This window comes from Molothrus aeneus, chromosome 11 (assembly GCF_037042795.1).
Source record: "Molothrus aeneus isolate 106 chromosome 11, BPBGC_Maene_1.0, whole genome shotgun sequence".
Lineage (NCBI taxonomy): Eukaryota > Metazoa > Chordata > Aves > Passeriformes > Icteridae > Molothrus > Molothrus aeneus.
In genome coordinates, this window is record NC_089656.1 from 13,876,694 (window position 1) to 13,898,306 (window position 21,613).

General features: G+C 53.6%; 2 protein-coding genes across 2 annotated transcripts; both read left to right on the forward strand.

The window, feature by feature from the left end:
* Positions 1-351: 351 nt before the first annotated feature.
* CALB2 (calbindin 2) lies at positions 352-6,659 on the forward strand. Its single transcript, XM_066557220.1, has 11 exons — positions 352-489; positions 3,552-3,628; positions 3,817-3,906; positions 4,006-4,086; positions 4,922-4,978; positions 5,083-5,160; positions 5,274-5,329; positions 5,535-5,574; positions 5,695-5,748; positions 5,975-6,046; positions 6,272-6,659. The coding sequence occupies exons 1-11, from the start codon at positions 399-401 to the stop codon at positions 6,386-6,388; spliced, it is 813 nt and encodes a 270-aa protein (XP_066413317.1). The 5' UTR covers positions 352-398; the 3' UTR covers positions 6,389-6,659.
* Positions 6,660-7,984: 1,325 nt separating this feature from the next.
* Positions 7,985-21,507, forward strand: GOT2 (glutamic-oxaloacetic transaminase 2). The gene is made up of 10 exons (XM_066557392.1): positions 7,985-8,116; positions 13,396-13,552; positions 14,716-14,844; positions 15,187-15,246; positions 15,369-15,530; positions 15,977-16,081; positions 16,955-17,105; positions 17,757-17,922; positions 18,856-19,006; positions 19,488-21,507. Exons 1-10 carry the CDS (start codon positions 8,049-8,051, stop codon positions 19,608-19,610), a joined length of 1,272 nt encoding a protein of 423 aa, XP_066413489.1. The 5' UTR covers positions 7,985-8,048; the 3' UTR covers positions 19,611-21,507.
* The last annotated feature ends 106 nt before the right edge of the window (positions 21,508-21,613 follow it).

Consider the following 21,613-nt stretch of genomic DNA (forward strand, 5'->3'; position numbering starts at 1 on the left):
GGGTTAGGTGACAAGGCAGGGACAAGTGTCAGGGCAGGGGCTGCTGACTCCAGTGCCCAGTGCTGCTCCCAGTGTCCCAGTATCCTGATGTCTCGGTATCCCAGTGTCCTGGTATTCCGGTGTCCTAATGTCCTGGTATGCCGATGTCCGGGTGTCTTGGTATCTCGGTATCCTGTTGTTCCAATGTTCTTGTATCCCGATGTTCTGGTGTCCTGATATCTCGATATCCCTCTGTCCCGCTGTCCGTGTGTCCCGCTGCCCCCCATGCCCGGCCGGTGTCCCGGGGCGGCGGCGCCCTCTGGCGGCGGCGGGCGGCGCGGCGGCGGCGGGTATAAAAGGCGGCTGCGGGCGGCGGCGGGATCGGGAGCGGCGGGATCGGGAGCGGGATCGGGAGCGGGATGGCCGGCCCGCAGCAGGCCCCGCACCTCCACCTGGCCGAGCTCACCGCCTCCCAGTTCCTCGACATCTGGCGGCACTTCGACGCGGACGGTCAGTCCCGGGGCGCGCGGGACACTTCGCTCCTCAAAAAACCGGCGGGGAGGGCAGCGGGCTGAGCATCCCTGGGGGAGCGGGGCTGAAGGGGGGGTGGTGAAGAGTCCCTGGACATCTCGGAGGAGAGGATAGAGCCTCCACCGCCGCAGCCTGGGGCTAACGGTGAGCCCCCGGGGTGATGGAGAGCCCCCGGGATGCAGAGACTCCAGGATGGAGAGTCTCCGGGGTGATGGAGAGTCTCCGCGGCGCAGCCCCGTCGGTTGAAGCTCCGGGGTCGGGGATGCAATCGATCCCCCAGGACCCTCCCGTCGGGAAAGGACGGGCAGCCCCAGAACTGGACCCCACTGGGAGCCTTCAGCCCATGGGACGCTGAGCCCGGGATATCCCGGTTCTCCTTGACACGTCCCCCGGGTGCCTTGAGAGCTGGGATTCGCTCGGGGCTGGTGTCACCTCTGGGGGCTGCTCTGGGCGTTTTGCCCTTCCCGGTGTGCCCAGTATCCACCCTCGGTCCCCTCCGTCTCCCTGCCTCGGCAGTGCCCCACACTTGGTACCTGGAAGGAGTGGGGCAGTGTGGCCACCAGATTGGCCCCAGGGCCACCCCCTTGCCAGGAGTGACAGAGCGGGTGTTCCACGCCTGGAGCAGGCTGAGGAACGGTCCCTCCACGTCTGGAGTGCTTGGTCTCTGCCTGCCTGCTCCCCAGCCTCCCCAAACCTCTCCCCGGGGATGCTGGCAAAAACTGTGTCCACTATGGGGATGCCACCTTCCCACGGAGTCACATCTGGGCAGGACATCCCGTTTCTACCACTGTCAGCCCCAAAAAGGGGGGGAAATGCAAAAAACAGCATTGTTTTGTGGGAAAACAGTTTCTTCCAGCGCTGCGGTGCCGTGAAGGAGGCTCAGCCTGCCGGGAACAGCAGCCCAGGGGAAAGCTCCTGCCCTTCACTGAGTCTCCTGCTCCTGCAGGGAGGTTTGGGGACGAAAAACCTCCTGGGAACTGTGTCATGTAACCTCCCCAGCTGCACTGCTGGAACTGGAGCTTAGCTTGCTCCTGGCTGCATTTTGGGGTCCCCCCCGCAGCCTCACAGCATCGGGGACACAGACACAGGTCCCTGTCACTGCTGGCACTGGAGCAGCCACCAAGGGGCTGGGAAGGTGGCACTCCGGTGGGAGTGGGCAGCTCCCAGTGTGGGTGTCCAGCTGCCTCCCTGCAGTGTGTCCCACTGTGCCCTTGGATGTGCTCTGTCATCTCCAAAACATCGCGGCAGGCACGGCTCCAGCTTGGCCCACGGCCCCCAGGCAGGGCAAGGCTGCAGCACGGCAGGTGCCCAGGAGAGGAGGGACTCAGGAAAGAAGGTGGCCTTGACAAGGACAATGCTCAGCTGCACCAGGCAGGAGCTCCAACAGCCCTGGCTGCTTCCCTGTGCCAATGGAGGGACCTGGGGTTCATTCCGCACTGCATGGGATTACTTCACCCAAGCTCATCCCTGCATTTAAACCCCTTCAATGTGGCTTCCACACTTTGAGCCACCTCCCCTCAAGGCTTGTCATGCCCCAGAGATGTCCCCTTGGATGTCTTTGATGTCCTCACTTTACCAGCCCCAGCTGCCCCGAGGCTCCGAGGTGGAGCTGCATGGACTGGCTGTGGCTCTCTGGAGGGGATTTTCCATGACACTCCACATCCCGCTGCTCTGCGGACATGGATCAGACCTGTCCAAGCTGCTGCTTGGAGGAAACCGAGCTACTGGACACAGCTTTTCTTGGCCTTATTCTTTTTTCCCAGCTCAAAACTCCTGTTGATTTTTCTTTTTCCCCCAACTGAATTCAAAGCCACTCAGGGTTCTCCTGCACCCACAAAAGCAAAGCCCCTGGGAAGAGCAGTGGGAAGCCAAAGTACCTCAGTGGGTCCCACCAGCACCCCAGTATCACCCAAGCCCCTCATCCCCTCCTGGGAAGGATGCTGCTCATCCATGGGGATGTGGTCACCAAAGAGGAAGGTACCCTGGGATCTCCCCAGTGCTTTGAGCTGGGATGTGGATGGGCTATTCCCAGCTGCTGTGTTGCAGTGGGGAGCGGAGGCTGCTGGGGAGCCTGCAGGTGATAACGCCAAAGGTGATGCAGAGCAGGGAGATGTGGTCCAAGCCTCCAGAAGCTGAAATGCAGAGCAGTCCTGGGGGAAATATTCACAAGCAAGAGCCCTGGCTATCCCTCAGCCAGGCACCTCAGGGGAAAGGGCAACATCCCTCTGCTGTGGCCAGATGTTCTTGGAAGGGAGGATTTCTGGCTGGGAGGTGACACCTTGCCTGACAGCACCATGGAGCCAGTGTCTTCACTGCTGTCTCCAGCTGTGATGTGACCCTGCTGCTTCCAGGCACAGCAGCCACCCCTCAAAGCCACCAAGGGCCAATACTGTGGGAGCCAAGTGTGGCTGAGCCCTGGCTGAGCCATCCAGCCATCGAGCATCCCACAGGCAGGGGAGGGCTATGGATACCTCGGGTTCCCAGGGAACCACATCTCAGCACAGATACTGGCAGTGAGAGGCGTGAGGTACACAGGACAGGGATCTTTTTGAGTTCCTGGCCATGCTGGAGATTGGCAGTGGGGTCAGCCCTTCCTGGAGCTGATCCTGTACCCAAGATGGGGGGATGCTGTGCTGGGTGCCTTGCCTCTGCTCCCCATTTGCCCCTGTGGCCCCCACAGGGGGTTGAGAGGAGACATTCCTGCCTGGGAGATGCTTGCACAGGATGGGGTGCCTTTATTTAAGGCATCTGATTGAAGCATCAGATACAGAAAATGCAGCAAGATGAACAAAGTCCCCTGTGCCCCACAAATGAGTGCAAGTGACAAGTCCAGCACTGTGTGTCACCTGGGCAAATTTGGGCATCACCAGTAGTGTAACACCCAGCATCAACATTGGCTGGCATTTCCTTGCTGCCACAGTTGCCTTGGAGCCATGTCCTGGTGCAGAGGAACAAGTGCCCTGTCCCCTGGGAGCATCTGTCCCTCTCCTCCTGTGCTCTGACATTGTAAAAGTCCTACTCCATTTTTTTTCCTCCCACAGGAAATGGCTACATTGAAGGTAAAGAGCTGGAAAATTTCTTCCAGGAGCTGGAAAGTGCAAGAAAGGGGGCGGGTGTGGTAAGAGCATCTTCTGGTTTTGCTCCCTCCTTCCCCTGTTCCCTTGTGCCCAAAGACTCACACTCATGTGAGCCCCACCTCCTTTGGGCACTCATGAGTGGGACTGGGACTCCTCTGGGAAGAAAGCAGGAGAAGATCAGCACAGGGAATGGGGGAAATGCTCCCATTCCCTCTCTCCTTGCTGGCAGGACTCAAAGAAGGACAATTTGGGTGACAAGATGAAGGAGTTTATGCACAAATATGACAAAAATGCAGATGGCAAAATCGAGATGGCAGAGGTGAGTGGTGCTGGACCTGACAAACCCCAGGTTGTTCATGCTCCACCCCCATGCTCATGTTTCCCCTCCACCATTCCACCATGCCTGTGTTTCCCACAGCTGGCCCAGATCCTGCCCACAGAGGAGAATTTTCTGCTGTGTTTCCGCCAGCATGTGGGCTCCAGTTCAGAGTTCATGGAGGTGAGTGGGACAGGCTGCCCTGGGGGATCCCCAGGGAATTCAATCCAGCTCCACCAAGGGAAAACAACTGGGAGCTTGAACTGCCCAAACCTTCCCTGGTCTCCCCAAAGCTCTTGGCAATAACTCAGCACTGAGAGGCAGTGCTGGTTTAGGGAAGAGCAGGAGTGTGGTGAGTTTTCCCAGTTCTCAGCACCCCTTGGATACTTCTCAAGGCAGTTGGGTGCCTCATCCCAGCCTCCAGGCAAGGTGAGCTGCAAGAATCTGGGGCTTTTTTGTAAACTTCCCCTCATGCTTGCTCTTAAGTGCCTAAGGGATGTGCCAAAGCCAACGCTGTTCTAGGCCACCCCATAACCTCACTGTGCCCTTGCATGGGGTGAACCTACACAGGTGGAAGAGAAATTGCAGATGGGAAATAAAACATAGCTGGGAGTGGAAAGGAATGTGCAGCATCCTGGAGAGGAAGGAGCTTGTACATGGAAACTGAATCCTGAGTGGAGGGGAAGGCTGAAAGAGGAGCACCTTGTGATATGGTGGGGGGGAGGGTAAGCGGACACTATTGTTTAATTGGGGGATGTAATTAAATATTATTAAATATTAAAGCCTAGTCTTGCATACTGACATGAGGATAAAGGTGCTTGAACTCTTGGTGTGGGCTGAACAAAAGCATCTAGCCCCAAGGGAGAGCAGATGATGCCAGTGGGAGCTGTGAGATGGTCCCATCTCCTTTAGGGTGGTGGGGGACACCCTCAGCAGGGATTTATGGGGACACACACACATGTCAGGGGGGAGTGGGGGACACGAGCCCCTGCAGAGGCTCATGGCAGTCCCTCCACAGGCTTGGCGCAGGTACGACACGGATCGCAGCGGCTACATCGAAGCCAATGAGCTCAAGGTGGGCTGTGGGCATAGGGTGGGCTGGGCTGGATCCCTGCCAGTGGGACATCCCTGCTGGGACAGCCAGGGATGGGGACAGCCAGCAAAACCCTCTCCTCCCAGGGCTTCTTGTCGGACCTGCTGAAGAAGGCAAACCGGCCCTACGACGAGCCCAAGCTGCAGGAGTACACACAGACCATTGTGAGTGGGACCTGGGGCACTGTGTCCCCACCAGGGGTGTCAACACCCCAGGTGGGTGGCAGGCAGGGGAGGAGGAGGTGATGGGTGACAGGGTGCTGTTTGTATCCCCACAGCTGCGGATGTTTGACATGAATGGTGATGGGAAGCTGGGCCTCTCCGAGATGTCCCGGTAAGGTCACGGGCAGCAAGAAGGAAGAGCTGGGGAGGGAAAGACACCTGAAATGCTCATGTTTAGGAAGAATCTGCTCCAGCTTCCAGGGAAAACTGTTTTCCTCTTTAATTTACTCATGTTTCTGAGAAAAATATCACTGGGATTTAAGAAAATGCCTTTTTCTGGCTGCTTCCCCCTCTTCCCTGTCGTTCTTGTTTTTCAGACTTTTGCCTGTGCAAGAAAACTTTCTTCTGAAGTTTCAGGTAACATAATACTACTCCTACTGCTAATAATAACAAGAAAAACAACCCATTCCCATTGATTGTACCTCCAACCCCTCTCTCATACCCTCCTACCTCTCTCATTCCCTTGTCACTTCCCAGGGAATGAAGCTGTCCTCAGATGAGTTCAATGCCATCTTTGCCTTCTACGACAAGGTAGGGAGCCAGTTCATGGGAAACTGCCCCAAATAAATGTAACCTGGCAAAAAATAACCCCAAATCATATGGTTTTGGTTGGGGCAATTCCCTGCTCTGGTTTGGGTTGGGAGAACTGGGTTTACCTCTGGCTGTGCTGGGAGAGGGTCTGGGGATGCCCATGTCCAAGGGGGAATTGCAGGGCTTGTGTCCTTCCTGCTGTTGATGTCCCTCCCACACTATCCAGGATGGAAATGGCTTCATTGATGAGAATGAGCTGGATGCACTTTTGAAAGACCTGTATGAGAAGAATAAGAAAGTAAGTGGGGGCAGAGCTTGGGTGCCACCCCCAGAGCCCCCCAGTTCCTTTTCCCATCTCCCAGCAGCATCTTTCCATGTCCATGTGGGACCAGAAGTGGTCTGAGTGGTGACCCTGAATCCTCATGGGAAGCTGCACTGGAACTGGGGGGAGTGTAATCTCAGCCTGGGGGTACTCCCCCAGGAGAAAGGGATGCCCATCCCCAGTGCCCCCCATGCCTTGCAGGAGATGAACATCCAGCAGCTCACCAACTACAGGAAGAGCATCATGAACCTCTCCGACGGGGGCAAGCTCTACCGCAAGGAACTGGAGATGGTGCTCTGCAATGAGCCCCCCATGTAGGACCCCCATATACACAGCCCACGCTCCTCCTCCCCGAAAACAAGCACAAAGGGGAGCCCCCATCACTGCAGAGCTCCCCCAGCATCTCTTGGGTTTGCTGTAGGTTGCTAAAATCCCATTTGGGGGGGAAAACCTTTTTTTTTTCCCATCTGCCTGGTTTGTTTAATATGATTTTTTTTTTCTTTGCGGGGGTGTTGTTTTCATTCCTTTGGTCTCTTGAGTTTTTATCATTTACCAAAGAACAGTTTACTAATAAATTCAAGTACTGCTAGACTGAAGCCCCTATTTCTCCATCCCATGGTGGGCTGCTGGGTGACAGGGAGGAGGGGGATATCACACTCTGATCTCACAGAAGACGTGGCTGCTGGATGGGATTTGGGAAAGCCCCTATGGAATGAGGATCATTGGAAAATCCCTGGGGAGCAGAGTGCAGGCAAGCTGGGTGGGGACACTGTACCTCCCATTTATCCCTCCCATTCACCTCTCCCACACCCTGCCAAAGCCTCTGGGACATCCCAAGGGTTGTTTCCCCCACTCCCAGTTTTGGAACCCAGTCCCAGGGTGACAATGCTGGCGGAGTCCCCGTGCAACCTTTCCCATTCCTGCACTATCCAGTGCAGCCCAGCTGAGGCCTGTATGGGCCAGTATGGTGCAGGGCAGTCCCATCTGGACATGTGCAACCCAGTACAACCCTGTACAGCTCATTATGGCCCAGTAAAATCCCACACAGCTCAGTATGGCACAGAACAGCCCAGTATGGTACAGTGCAGTCCCATATGGCCCAGCACAGCCCCACATAGCCCAGCATGGCCCAGTACAGCCCTGTGTATCCCTCTGTGGGTCAATACATTTCTGTATGGACCAGTACCACACCATACAGACCTGTGTGATGTTGTACAGTCCTGTGTAGCTAAGCACAGCCCAGTACAGACCTTTACAGTTCCACATGGCCCTGTACACCCCAGAATGGCACAGGGCAACCAAGCACATCCAATACAGCCTAGTTATGGCCTAGTACAGTCCTGTACTGCTCTACATGACAAGTACAGCCCTGTGTATCCCTGTAGAGTCCCATAGAGTGTGTTACAATCCTGTATAGCTCACTGTGCCCCAAGACTGCCCTGTGTAGACTTGTATGGCTCCATATGGTGCAGTGCAGTCCTATACAGCTCAAGCGCAGTGCTGTGTAGCCTAGTACAGTGCATTACCATACTGTATGTCCCAGTATGGCCAAGTATAGCCTGGTACAAGATGGTCCAGTACAGCCTAGTATGGCCCACCATGTCCTAGTTAAGGCTCCATATCCCAGTACAGCCTACTACAGCCCAGTAGTAGGACAGCCCAGTACAGCCAGTATTGTGTGGTACAGGATGGTCCAGCGCAGCCTAGCATGGCCCACATCCCAGTCGAGTCCTGCACATCCCAGCAATGCCCAGCACATCCCAGCAATGCCCAGCACAGCCCAGCACAGCCCAGCACCGCCCGGTACCGCCCAGCACCGCCGCGGACTGAGCGGCGCGGCTGCACTGACCCGAAGCGACCGCCAGGGGGCAGCGCGGGCGGTGCCCCGGCGTGGCAGCGCATGCGCGGGGCGGGGCGCTCGGCCGGCGCCCGTGGTGTGAAGTGCCCGCCCGCCGCTGCAACAACTGCTGCTGCCGCCATGGCTCTCCTGCACAGCCGCCGGCTCCTCGCCGCTCCGCGCCTCGCCGCCGCCGCCTCCCGCGCCAGGTGAGGGCTGAGAGGTGGCTCAGCCCCTAGGGCCGCCCGCCGGTGTCGGCGGAGGGGTTTTCCCGCGGCTGAGCCGCGCTCCGAGGTGGCGGTGGGGGGAGGCTGCGGGAAGCAGGTCCCCCCGTGCGGCCCGCGGCTGACGATGCGCTGGGGATGGGGGTTGCCGGGGGGACGGACCGCGCTCCGATTGGCTGGGGAGGGGGGTCCTCGCGCTCTGATTGGCTGCGGCCCAGCCCGGCGCCCCTCGCCTGCCCTTGAGGCGCCGCCGTGGAGGGCGCGTCGGCACCGGGGAGTCCCGAGAAACGGGGCCGGGGGAGCCTGTGCTTTAACGATGGGCTGGGGACACCCCGTGCCGTGACCGATGGGCTGGGGACACCCTGTGCCGTGAGTGATTGGCTGGGGTACTGGTAGTGATGTACATTGTGCTTCGGGGCACGGATGATGTGGTCGGTGAGAGGCTGGACGTGCCCAGGCCATGTGCGCTCGCAGCGCAGAAACCAACAGTGTCCTGGGCTGCATCGCCGGCAGTGTAGGCATCAGGTAAAGGGAGGGGATGCTGCCCCTCTGGTCTCCTCTGCTGAGACCCCACCTGCAGCACTGCATCTACTTTTGGGGCCCCAGCACAAGAAGGACATCGACCTGTTCGAGCAAGTCCGGAGGAGGCCACAAAGATGATTGGGGGAATGGAGCTCCATTTCTGTGGGGAAAGGCTGAGTGAAAGAGCTGGGGTTATTCAACCTGGAAGAGAGAAGGCTTCGGGGTGACCTAATTGTGGCCTTCCAGTATCTAAAGGGGCTACAAAAGAGCTAGAAAGGGACTTTTGACAAGGGTATGGAGTGTCAGGACAAGGGGGAAAGGGTTTAAATTGACAGAGGGCAGGGTTAGATTAGATATTAGGAACAAATTCTTCCCTGTGAGAGTGATGAGGCCCTGGCACAGGTTGTCCAGAGAAACTGCCTGTTGCATCCCTGGAAGTGTTCAAGGCTAGGCTGGACAGAGCTTGGAGCATCCTGGTCTAGTGGAAAGTGCCCCTGTCTATGGCAGGGGTTTGGACAATACAATATTTCAGGTCTCTTCCAACCCAAACCATTCCAGGATTCTGTGTGCTGTAAAATGGGGCTGAGGTGGTGCTGTCTGCCTGCCCTGTTTAGTGGGACCAAAGGGACTCCAGTGACCCCATGATCCATTAAATGGGGTCAGAGTAGTGCTGGCTGTGCTAATGCTGTGCTCTCAGAGGTACAAACCCTGGCAGGAGCAGGGTGGGAGTGACTGTTTCTGTGAGGACCAGTCCTGCACTGGCAACTCTGGATTCTGCTGTCTCTGGTCAGCAGAGGTTTGGATAGAAGGATGCTGGAGCTGTGTGAAAAGCCCCAAACATCCAAGTTTCCATAAAGTACAGCTGACCTGAGAGCCATGGGGCTGGGAACATCACTGAAACTAGGTGGCCAAGAAGCAGAGTGTGCAGAAAGATCTGGATGAGGCCTTGCTGCTCTCCAGAACCCTTTGACTCCTGGCCCTCACTAGTGAGGAAGTCTCTAAGAAACAGCTTCCAGCCTACATCAGAGCAGGAATGCAGTGGTTTGTTTTAAATCTCTATTCCAGCAGTTGCTACTGCTTCTAAGCCAGCCTTGTGGCTCTTCTCAGCAGGGACAGAAGAGCAGCTGTCTAGAACTTGTGTTTTGTGCCCATGGACTATAGTAGGCCTGTGAAAGGTATGGAGCCTGCTGGCATAAGCTTTGCTTTTCTCAAGCTTGTTGTACAGCAAAGTGTAAATTACCAAATTGCATTGAGGTCACCCAAGAGAGGTTGTTAAGTTTGTAAAGAGCCTCTGTGCAGCCCCCTCTTTCCGTTCAGGAATAGTGGCTTATTGTGCAACAAGGGAAGCCAAGCACTGATTAGCAGTTTCTGTTTCCTTATCTTCAGCAATGCAATGTGGTGCTCCAGCTGCTATCATTAATCTGTGCTGGGAATGCTCTTTCTGAAAGCAGAACAGAGGTTAAGAGATATAAAATGGTTAAAACAGCTCTGTTGACACACAAATGCTAATTAGGACGATAACTCAGTCTGCTGCTCTGATGTATCACAAGACAGCTATTTAAATACTTTTCTTGGTGGAAAGCTTATCCGAAGCTCACTGGGGCAAGGAATTTGTAGGCTTGAAAGATCCTGTAGTAGCCAGCAGCCTGCTAGCATTGTTCATGTGTAAATATTTGCTTTAGATGTGGTTTACGTACAGCCTTTGGCCCCTCTGGCCCCTTGCTCTGCTCTGTCTTGCAGAACTGCTGTGGGAGCTTTGGCAAAGCTTCTGAAATCTGGGATCTTATGTAGCTGTACCTCAGGGAATGTGGGCTGGCCTCTCCGCTATGGAAACCTTCACTGGGCTTGTAAATGCTTGCTCTCCAGGCTTGGCTTGAGTCCTTAAGCACTTCTTAGGTCTGTGCATTTGAGGCATAAGTTCCACATATATTTTTGAAAAATGTGCAAATTTATGCAATTCCTGGTGCATTTTTCCACCTTCTCTGTCCCACTGCACTTGCAGTTGTGCATTAAACCAGCTCAGAAGACCAGCATGGCTGAAGAGTACAGAGACTATTTGGAGCTCTGATGAGCATCTAAACCATGACTGGGCCTTCTGTGTGGAAGTCCTGTAGCTGGAGAATGTGCTTCCTTTGGCTTACATTGAGTATCCCTCAGGTAGTTCAACCCCAGCTCAAGTTTACTTCTGGTTAGTTTTCTGCACTGAATACCTCTGGCCTGGCAGAGATGTGCAGTTTATAGCTTTGACCTTTATTCAAGTCCAATGTTCTTTTAATTGCTCAAAATGAAATACAAGGCAGTGCAGGGACAACAGTAAGGGGGCGTAGCAGTGTTTTAAGGTTTGTGGCCTTGGACCCCTAGTAGTTCTCTTTTTCCCAAACCCCTTTGGGAAAGCTTTGCCTCTGTGATCTCTTTGGTATCCTGATGTGTTTGGACAACTCAGCCTAGGCTTTTTCTCCTGTGTCCCTGCAAGCTCACCTCCCTGGAAACACCAGAGGAGTTTTGTTTCACCTGGAAACCTTCATGCTGAGAACAGGAAAATGAGTCCTAAACCTACCCGTCGGTGCCTTAAGCCAACACAAAAACCGGCTCAGAACAAAGGTACTTAACTCTCTGGAGTGCTGCAGCTTAGGTAAATGCCTGCAGGATCAGCATTAATTGCAGTATGTTAGAGCTCAGTGACCTGCCTAAGCCTTAGCAGGATCAGAACCTAAATACCCCAAACACTGTAAGCTGCTTGGGGAAAAGCCCAGCAGAAAGAAGGTGCTGTGACCATATCCAAAGTAGCAGCTCTTTAAAATAGATGGCCAGACTTCTGCAGCCCTTGATACCAAAATAATCCTAAACCAGGTAAACTGAAGAAAGCCACACTACTGCACATTGTTTCTCTCTTTCCCTGCCTCTCCATTGCCAGGAACACATTGGGAGGGGTTTGTCCAAAGCTGCCTGAACCCGCAGCAGGAGTTTGCCCTGACAGTCCCCTTGACGTGTCCTGCTCAGGTTGGTTCCCCAGGTCACTCCCTCCACACTGGCTGCAGCCCCTGTCCCTCTCTGGAGGGTGTGTGTTGCTGGCATCTCTGACTCATCCTCCTTTCCAAGCTAATCCTATACTTAAGAGGTAATTAAGACTAGTTGGTGGTCTAAAAAACTCTTGTGATGTTAAGCACATCTTCCATTTTTAAACTACCTGAGGTAGCTCTACCTCTTCCTCAAAGCCTGTCAGAAGGAGTAACAGGCTTTTTTTAAAATTTGGAAATAGTGTACAGAGGGTTATCTGAAGTTAGTCTGAAGAGGGCAAATGATTGAGGCTCCATGAGATGCAGTCTACATACATGGGAGTGTGCAAAATTTTCCTGTAGTAAGGAAACTTGGCTTAAATGGACCTAAAACAGGGACAGAGTGGAGAGGAAAGATGATTGTGTGAGTTCTGCTGATCAGTGAGATCTTCCTTAACCTTCATGGCCCCGCTGCCCACAGACCTGTGTCTGCCTGCAGAGTCTGCACTACACATTCAGCAGGAGGTCTGGCTGGCCCTGGGCTGGCTCCAGGCTGCCTGCATTGCCTGGGGCACGGACCAGCCCCAGGACAGCATTCCCAAGTTGGGAAAGGATCTTATTATCAGATGACATAGCCTTTCCTGGGCTGCAAAGCATAGTAAAGCTGATATGGCTCTCTGTCTGTGTGTTTCTCCTTCAGCTATCAAGGCTTGACTTCTCTCCTCCAGGAGATAAACCCAATCTACTTTGTATTGCCCCCTTTGTTCCCCACTGAGCTGGGGGACCTGTGTGGTGAGTCAGGAAGCTCAGAGCTGCATGCAGTGCCTTCAGGAGGGGGCTGTGACAGCCAAATCCCTCTGCCAGGCAGGTTAAAAAACACCACACTGCTGCTCCTGCACTGTCTGCAGGCCTGCAAAGCCTGGACATGGGACAGAGCAGAGACTCTGACCAAAGGAAATAACAGGTTTCTTTTTATAGCATGGTCGGCTCTGCCCTTGACATTAAGAGAGCCTCTCCATCTTCAGGGTGTGCTGCCAGCCGGGCAGAAGCAGGTGGCTCCTTGTTTTGGGGAAACACAAAGCTCCTCCTGATGCAGGGAGGTTTTGTGCTTGATAGCAGGGGAAGGGTCTTCACATGAGAGCTTGTCATTGTCACATGGGGAACAAACTGTCTTCTATGATTTCCTGGAAAACAGCATTTGTCTACAACACCAGGGGAGGCAGAGTTTGTTGGGCAAAGAGTGGAAATACCTTTATTTTGTCAGCCAGTGCTGGGAGAAAAACAAATTGTTTTTCATGTACTACAGCCTTTCCAGGAGTTTGGAAGAGACTCCATATTCATGCTTTTGTGCAATTGCCTGGGTCTGGCCAAGGTTCCCTGGAGGGGAATGACCTGTGCAATCCCACATGCAGGCTCTGGGCACTTGTCCAGAGCATGGGAGTTCAAGGCTCCAGTTTCCTGGGCTCTGTGTGGTGTTAGTACATAAGGCAAACAGGAGCATTTCAACATGCTAATGACTGAGAGGGAGTCAGTTATCTTCAGCTACAATGAACTGAGGCTCTTTGCCCATTCTCTAATATACAATGTGACTTAAATTGTTTGGTTTGGTTTTTTGGATAATTCTCTGAACACTATTTGTACCTTTTTCAGTGGTTTAAAGACAAGATTTCCCTTGTGGGTTTCTGTTGGTGCACATCTCTGCCCAGTTCTCAAGCCTCATGCTTAGCTTCTTGTTTCTCCCTTTAGCTCATGGTGGTCCCATGTGGAGATGGGTCCCCCCGACCCCATCCTGGGGGTGACAGAAGCTTACAAGCGTGACACCAACTCCAAGAAGATGAACCTGGGAGTGGGGGCATATCGGGATGACAACGGGAAGCCCTATGTCCTGAACTGTGTTCGCAAGGTGAGCTGGCTGCTGGGCAGGGCCAGATCCAGGTGCCAGATACCCTGAGGGAGTCGGGGAAGGGGAAGGTCACTAAGCAAGTTTTGTCTGTTGATCCTTAAAATAAGCTCTGTCTCTAACAGAGCAGGACAGTATTCCTGGATGTCCCCTTAGCAGGACTAATGCTTTTGAGAATGACAGAGCCATTAAGTAGTACAGGACAGAACAAAAAGTACATGTCCTGTTCCCATTCAGGTAACTCTAACTTGTTATTGACTTCTGTGAGCCCTGCAATGCACCTGTTCTCTGAACTTCAAGGTGTTTCTTGAACAGGCTGATGTTCTTCAGGGCACCCCACAAGGGAGGAAGGAGCTGACATTGGCCCCTTAGTGGATTAGTCTTAGAAATTCTGCTGAGCCGATACTACCAGTTTCTCCATAAGCCAGTCTAAAACTCCAGCCCAGGGTGTGGACATTGCCCTTGAAGGGATTATGGGGTCTTTCAGGGCTGTAGGGGTAGAAATAGGCTGTTAAATAGCTGGCAGCTGACACATGCATTGATTGGCTGCACTGACAGGGAGGGTGCAGGGAGAGTGCCTTTTCCATGTGTCTCATCAGTGTGGGGTTTAAAGCCATCCCTTGCCCTCCCTCTGTCTGTGCAGCTGGGTCACAACCAGGGAGCCTGGATTGTGTCACAGGGACAGTTTCCTGGTGGTATGTGAATGCTGCCAGGGTCTGTGCCACTTCCAGCATGACAAGGCCCTACAAAATGTTTGCTACTCTACCTGGCTTGGGGATATATCCTATGTAAAGATGATATCTGCCTCTCAGTAACACTCAAGTCTTGCTTTCCTGCAGGACTATTCCTGCTTGGGGAAAGAAGTGTGTGTCCTTGTGCAGCAGCATTGACTTGTAATGGGCTGGAAGTGTTGCTCTCTTCTGGTGCCAGGTTTCCCTAGCTCCACGGTACCAACACTGTCACCCACTGTGGGCTCTGGTGGCTGTGAGGTTTTATCTGAAATGTTTACTGCTGCCCCTTGCTTGGAATGAGCTCCACAGAGAAACTCCTGTAAACCAACCTTTGCCCCCTTCGAGCAAGCAAATGTGCAGAGGAGTGACCTTCAGCTGTCCATCATTGTCTCCATGGTGATGCCTTCCTCACTGAGCCTGTGCCCTCCCTTCCAGGCGGAGGCCATGATAGCATCCAAGAAGATGGATAAGGAGTACTTGCCCATCGGGGGACTGGCGGATTTCACCCGGGCATCCGCAGAACTGGCTCTGGGAGAAAACAGTGAGGCTTTCAAGAGCGGCCGGGTAAGGAGGGGCAGGGAGGACACACGGTTTGCGTGTGGGTGCTCAGCAAATGCGGAAGAACTGGTGGGGTATCAATGATTCTGAGTTGTGAGCTGCCTGGCCCCAAGGATCACTGCTTCCTCTGAAGGCTGGGGTGAAACAGCCCTGTCCAAGGAGGGGATTTAACCTTGCCAGGGGGCCCAACTCCCTGCCCTGGAGTTGGAGATAGATGCTGACCCCTCTTGTCCCTCCAGCCCCTTATCCTTGTTTGGGTGTGCTGCTGCCAGTGCTGACACAGTGACTGCGCTCTCCCTGTAACACAACATGGCTACTCAGACTCATATTTTTTTTCTTTTCTTGCAGTATGTTACTGTGCAGGGTATTTCTGGGACTGGATCTCTGCGAATCGGAGCCAACTTTTTGGTGAGTGCCTGGCCAGGAGTGGAAGGAAAGAACATATTTTGACCAGAGCTGAATTTTTATGGTTTTCTAACTGCCTGTATGTATACAACCTGTTTGAACACTCCTGTCTTTCTATTGACCAGCAACGATTCTTCAAAGCCAGCCGTGATGTGTATCTACCCAAACCATCCTGGGGCAATCACACTCCCATTTTCCGTGATGCTGGCATGCAGCTTCAGGCTTATCGCTACTATGACCCCAAGACGTGCAGCCTTGACTTCTCTGGAGCCATGGATGACATTTCTGTGAGTTGCCTTCCATGCCTGGAAGAAGGGAGGTCATGTGGGGAAATGGGTGGTGATATTACTTTACCCTATATGTGATCGTGCTGCATGAAGCTGTGTCAGGAGAGGTTTAGGCTGGATATTAGGAAAAGATTTTTCACCCAGATGGTGGTTGGGCACTCAAACGGGGTCCCAAGGGAAGTTGTCATAGCACCAAGTCTGCCAGGGTTCAAGGAGTGTTTGAACAATTCAGCCACATAGTGTGGTGCTCAGAGTTGTCCTGTGCAGGGCCAAGGAGGTGGACTCCTTATGGATCCATTCCAGCTCAGAATATTCTGTCATTTTATATTGCCTGAAGGCATTAAATCAAGGCTAGAAGCCTCACAGAGCTCATCTAAGCTGTCTCATCTGCTGAGGAGAATGCTCAGATAGCACTGATGATTCATTCTCTATAACATCTTCCTTAGAAAATTCCAGAGAAGAGCATCATCCTCTTACATGCTTGTGCTCACAACCCCACTGGGGTGGATCCCCGGCAGGAGCAATGGAAGGAGTTGGCAGCTACAGTGAAGGTAAGCAGTGTCCCAGGGGTACTGTGCCATTCCTGGGCAAACCACATCTCTGGCCTTTCATGGGTGGCACCTGGTCTTCGCTTTGCTAAAGGTTATTCCCTTCCCTGAAGCCAGGATGGGTGTCATGTTCTTCACAGGAGCCAGCCAAATGTACCCAGACAGCTTCTAGCTGACCATTGGGCTTTCTGCTGGCACCTTCCCAGGAAGCTGGAGTAGGGAGACCTGAAAGGAGAGCAGCTGGGTTGAAAGCATGAGCTGTGATTGCTGGAGCAGAGCACCCAGTGCTGGTGTATTAAAAATGCTGGAAGATCTCTCACATGCCTGGTGTCTCCTTGCAAGCTTCCGCTGCAAATAGAAAGGGAGAGGTTCTACCTTCTCCTCCTTCCTGCTGCTCCATCAAGCCTGTAGCCAGTGAAATTTGGCTTGGAGATACCTGGCCTTAGTAGGATCCTGAGAATTGGTAGAATTGGTGATCTCTGTGGCCTGCAGAAGAGTAGATCTAAGAGGCAGTGTATCTGGGGTATCTGCCTAGCTGACTAGAGAGTTGCCAGGTGATTTTCCTGAAAACTGATAATACAGAAGACATTGAAGTAGACTATTTTATTACTGTTGAATTAACTTCTGCTTCCTGGGCAGACTTGCACATCCCATAAATGCCCTGCAGGATCTTTAGCTGCTGTTTTGATGTGTGCTGGGTAGCTGCAGGTTTTGGGCTGCTTTCCCTGTGGTGAATGGAGGGGAATGGCTCTCTTTCTGGAGGAGAATCGCTGCAGGTGGACAGACCGCTGTCTGCATGGCTTTTCTCAGCCTGCTGCCCTGCTTCTTGGAGGGTTGCTCCGCTTCTGTGACACTCTCTTCCATCTTTGCTGGCAGAAACGAAACCTCCTCGTGTACTTTGACATGGCCTACCAGGGCTTTGCCAGTGGGGACATCAACCGGGATGCCTGGGCTGTGCGGTATTTCATCGAGCAGGGCATCAACATCGTCCTGTCACAGTCCTTCGCTAAGAACATGGGGCTGTACGGTGAGTGGGGCACGTGACAAGGAGATAATTTCATCCAGGCTGCTGGTGGGATCCCAGTACCTCCAAGGTTTAGCAGCCAGTGTCTTCCTGCTGCCTGTGTTCATCCTGCAGTACTGGGCAGGGATAACCCATTAGGAGCTGGTGGAGACCCTTCTAGAGAACAGGGATACCCTACAGCTGTGTGGTGTTGGGTGCCACAGTATAAGAAGGATATAAAGCTTTCAGAGAGTGTCCAAAGGAGACTACAAAGATGGTGAATGGTCTAAAAGAGAAGCCATACAAGGAGCAGCTGAGGACACTTGCCTTGCTCAGCCGGGAGAAGAGAAGACTGAGGGCAGAGCTCATCATGGGCATCAGCTTCCTCTCAAGGGGCAGCATCTGCTCTCTGTGACCAATGACAGGACCCAAGGGACATAAAAGTGTGTCAGGGAGGATTTAGGCTGGATATTCGGGAGAGGTTCTTAGCCTAAAGGGTGATTGGGTATTGGAACAGGCTCCTTAGGGAAGTGGTCATAGCCTGACAGAGCTTAAGGAGTGTTCGGACAATGCTGTCAGACACAGGAATTGTGGGATTCTTGGGCTTGTTCTGTGCAGGGCCAAAAACTGGACTCAGTGATCCTTCCAACTCTAGATATTCTGTGATTCTCTTAGGAGAGCGTGCAGGTGCCTTCACAGTGATCTGCAGTGATCCAGATGAAGCCAAGAGGGTCGAATCCCAGCTGAAGATCCTCATCCGCCCCATGTATTCCAACCCACCTGTGAACGGAGCCCGCATTGCCTCTATGATCCTGAACACCCCTGACCTACGGAAGGAGTGGTAAGAAGAACTCTGTAATGCTCATGACATTGAGATCTCTTTGTGCAGCCCTGTGCTGTGCTTACTGTGTGCTGCTGTCACAGGCAGCTCTTAGCTTCAGCAACAGTCAGAACCATGTTTACTCTGGAGAAATCCCTGCTTATGTCCTGGCATCAGCTGGTGTCAGTTTAACCTGACACAAACAGGTTTTCGTTGTGTTGCTGAGGAAGAAAACTCTGTGTAAAGGAGGGGATAAAGCTCCTGAAGGATTGAGGGCTGCAGGAGCTGCCTATCCAAGGAGCATAAAATTCTGAGGCGGTGTAGCCATGTAGTGTGTCTCATGTGGGGGAAGTGGAACCATAAGCCCCCTGGGAATGAGACCCAGGAATGTAACCCTCCTGCCCTAAGCCTGATTCCTGGCTGTGCTGTGCTGTTTTCCCAGCCTCTTGGTGCCGGGTCCCTCCCAGCAGCTGGCCTGGCAGAACAAAGGTTGGCAGTGTGCTGTGGCCTCGCTGGGGGCTGTGTTCTTTTGGCAGCCTGACACTTGTGCCTCATCCAGGGCCCAGGAGAGACATTTCCTAGCTGTGCTGCTTTGGAGCAGGGCCTGTTTGCCAATGCTACCCCTGCACTCTTGGTTTATCTGTAGATAGTATTTTATCTGGGTTTGAGTAGTGCTGCCATGAGGCATCCTACTGACCTGTGGCTTTCAGATGTGAGAAATGTCTATATTCTGGTAGTCATGTCCAACAGCAATGGAATAAATAAAAAGAGGTCACCTTCTGGTATCAGGAGAATGAAGCAGCTCCCCCAGCTGGAGCTACATCTTCATGCTCATCTGCATCCGTCTATGGGACCCCTCCAGGTGGAGAGGTTGATTTTCAATAGCTTGGGTGGGGAGAGCAGCATTGGTGTGTTCTAGCCCTGCTCTGAATGGTTGCTGGGTTGGCTCCTCAGGCTCACAGAGGTGAAGGGCATGGCTGACCGGATCATCAGCATGAGGACTCAGCTGGTGTCCAACCTCAAGAAAGAGGGATCCTCCCACAACTGGCAACACATCACTGACCAGATCGGCATGTTCTGCTTCACAGGGCTGAAGCCTGAGCAGGTAAATGCAATTCCGGTGGTCTCTAAGTGTCATTTGCAGTCTTTGTCAGTAAGTTTTTGACTGCAGATGCCAAAATGAGCCCTTGTAAATGCTTCTTCTCAGAAGGAACATCCTCCAAGCCCTAAGCACTGGCACATCATGGGGACCCGGTCTTGCTCTGTTCCCTGCTGTACTTGGGGAAGTTGAAAGTAAATGTAGCTGTCATGTCTATCAAAGCAAGCAGTCACTGGGTGCTGCTCTGAAGTGACCTTAAAGGTCAGCTCAAGCAAGGTTACTCTTCCAGCTGAACATCTGCAGTGTTGCTGCTTGGCCTGAGAGCTGAGCAGCATCTCTCTTAGTGCACAGGGTACTCTGCAGGTAGTGGGATGCCCTGTCTGCTGGCAGCCAGTTTGCTTTGAGTTTCAGCAAGCTGGGTAAATTTGCACTTTGCTGATACAGCAGGGGTTGGCCTGCAGTTTGAACTTTGCTCTTTTCACCCCAGGTGGAGCGGCTGATCAAGGAGTTCTCAGTGTACATGACAAAGGACGGACGCATCTCTGTGGCGGGAGTTACGTCAGGCAACGTGGGTTACCTGGCTCATGCCATCCATCAAGTCACAAAGTAAAGACAAAGGGGTGCCCTGGAGCTGGTGGCTTTCCCTTCCTCACCAGTCGAAGATGAGGAGGGAAAAGAAACAAGCAGAATACTTCAACCACAGCACTTGAAGCCGCTGCTGAATGTATCTTGTAGATGAGTTGTAGAAGCCTTGTCAAATCCACCCTGTGTTGTGGAGCAGGGACACAATTGCTGGCTCCTGCTCGTCACAGCCGTTCTTCCCGGCTGTCCATCCTTTCTCCATCATCCCCAGCACCTGTCTATGCTGGAGGAAGCAAATGCTTAGCAATGCCCTCCTACCAGTGTAGGCACCAAAGGCTTCTCCACACACATTTCTCCATGAGAAGGCTTTGTGAGGCTTTTGGCTGCTGGCCCAAGCAGAAGCAGGCAGGGAGCTGGGTGGGCTGAGTTGGAGGGCTGCTCTGGTGTGCTCCTCCAAGCTCCTCAGCCAGTCCCTGCTGCCAGCAGGCTCCGTCCTCCATCATCCCAGCCTGGGGCTGGGCAGCACCAAAGCTGTCCTCTGACAAACAGCTCTGAGGACTTCTCACTACCAAACTCTGCTCCATCGTTGGCTTCGCTCTTTCCATCTGGGACTCTCCTTTGAGGTGTAATTCACAGTGGCATCAGTGCGTGGGGCAGACCAGTGTCCCTCTTTTCAACCTGTCTCACTTTCATACCTGGAGGTGAAACAATTTCTCACCCCCCCGCCTCTGCTCCCCAATAACAATCTCCTCTGAAAACTGCTCTCTGGTGGTCTCTGCCCTGCCCCATTCCTGTCCTAAGCCCAGCAGTCCAGCCCTGTACCTCCAGCAGTCTTCCCTGCAGTATTTGTTGCGTGTCCCAAAGCTGTAAGCCAAGAGGCTGGCCCTGCAGTATGCCCCTCATGCAGAGGTGTGGGGCATCCCTCTCCCCTCTGTTCAACCACACATATGGTGACACCAGAAAACAGAGATCTTGAGAGAAATCTGAGAGCTGATGAGTCAAACACCATTCTGTCCTTCTAAGCCTAGTGTCCCTAAGGTCCTGTGACTTACTGGACTCTGATTTTTAATCCAAATAAACTGGTGCATGGCTATGTTGAGCTGGGGACTTCATCCTGTCATTGTGCAGCTGGATCCTGTCCCTTCCATGCACCAAACATTCCCACTCAGGGCCATGCTAGCACAGGGCATCTTACATGACCAGTGAAACCCTCATCTCCTGAGAATCCCATGTAGAGAGGCAGTTCCCACTGATGGGCCCCAGGAGCACAGTGTGTGTGAACTGAGGTTGTCCAGGTGTGAGCTAGTGTCACGGAGCTGAAACTGAAGCCTATGGTGTTGAACGTAGGTGTTGCTGGCGAGAGGACAAATTCCCAAAAGCTGTCTGCCTTGGGACATGGGTCCATCTTTGGCCACTGCCCTACGATGGAGTGGAGCCTCCCTAGGCGGAGCTGGAGGCATTACCTCTTAAGTCTGTGAGCTGTCTCCATCCACAGGCACCTCTTCCTTCTGCAGCCATACCAGGGTATTTAGCAGGGCAGTCCTCATTTCCCATTCCTGCCCAGGGCAGCTGTGTGCCCTCTGGAGCTGGGACAGGTCCAGTCTGGTGCACCTGTCCAGGTCTAGTGCACGTTGTTGCCAGACTTGCTGGAAGGCTGGATCCTCCCGCCGCTCCCTGACATAAGGTTTCCGCTCCCACACCGCTTGTTTACTGGCCCGTTGCCCACAGCCGCCGCTTGCTGTCCTTTGTGCAATAAACCGCTTTCCATGCCGCACACGCCGTAGGTGCTGCCCCACGGCGCCGTGGGTTCCTGTGCTGTGGTCCCCGGTTCTGCGTGGCTCTGGAGCTGCCGCCTCCTGCCCTCTTACCCTCGTGGGGCCGTTCTTCTGCTCGTTCTCTGTACAATAAAAGCACCCTGGAGCACAGCCCTGTCTCTCGCCCTCTCCTTGCCGCGGGTCCCCGCCGGCTCAGCCTCTGGGAAGGGCTACCCGAAGGGCGATGTTTCCCCATCGGATGTTCCCCCGCCTCCGG

Excerpts from the sequence above, each read along its gene's own strand:
- CALB2 (XM_066557220.1), top strand. The coding sequence starts at position 399 with ATGGCCGGCCCGCAGCAGGCCCCGCACCTCCACCTGGCCGAGCTCACC. Across the intron at positions 3,629-3,816 it reads CAAGAAAGGGGGCGGGTGTG|GACTCAAAGAAGGACAATTT; the intron begins GTAAGAGCATCT and ends CCTTGCTGGCAG. Across the intron at positions 5,330-5,534 it reads GGCCTCTCCGAGATGTCCCG|ACTTTTGCCTGTGCAAGAAA; the intron begins GTAAGGTCACGG and ends CTTGTTTTTCAG.
- GOT2 (XM_066557392.1), top strand. The coding sequence starts at position 8,049 with ATGGCTCTCCTGCACAGCCGCCGGCTCCTCGCCGCTCCGCGCCTCGCC. Across the intron at positions 17,923-18,855 it reads CCTGACCTACGGAAGGAGTG|GCTCACAGAGGTGAAGGGCA; the intron begins GTAAGAAGAACT and ends TTGGCTCCTCAG. Across the intron at positions 19,007-19,487 it reads CAGGGCTGAAGCCTGAGCAG|GTGGAGCGGCTGATCAAGGA; the intron begins GTAAATGCAATT and ends TTTTCACCCCAG.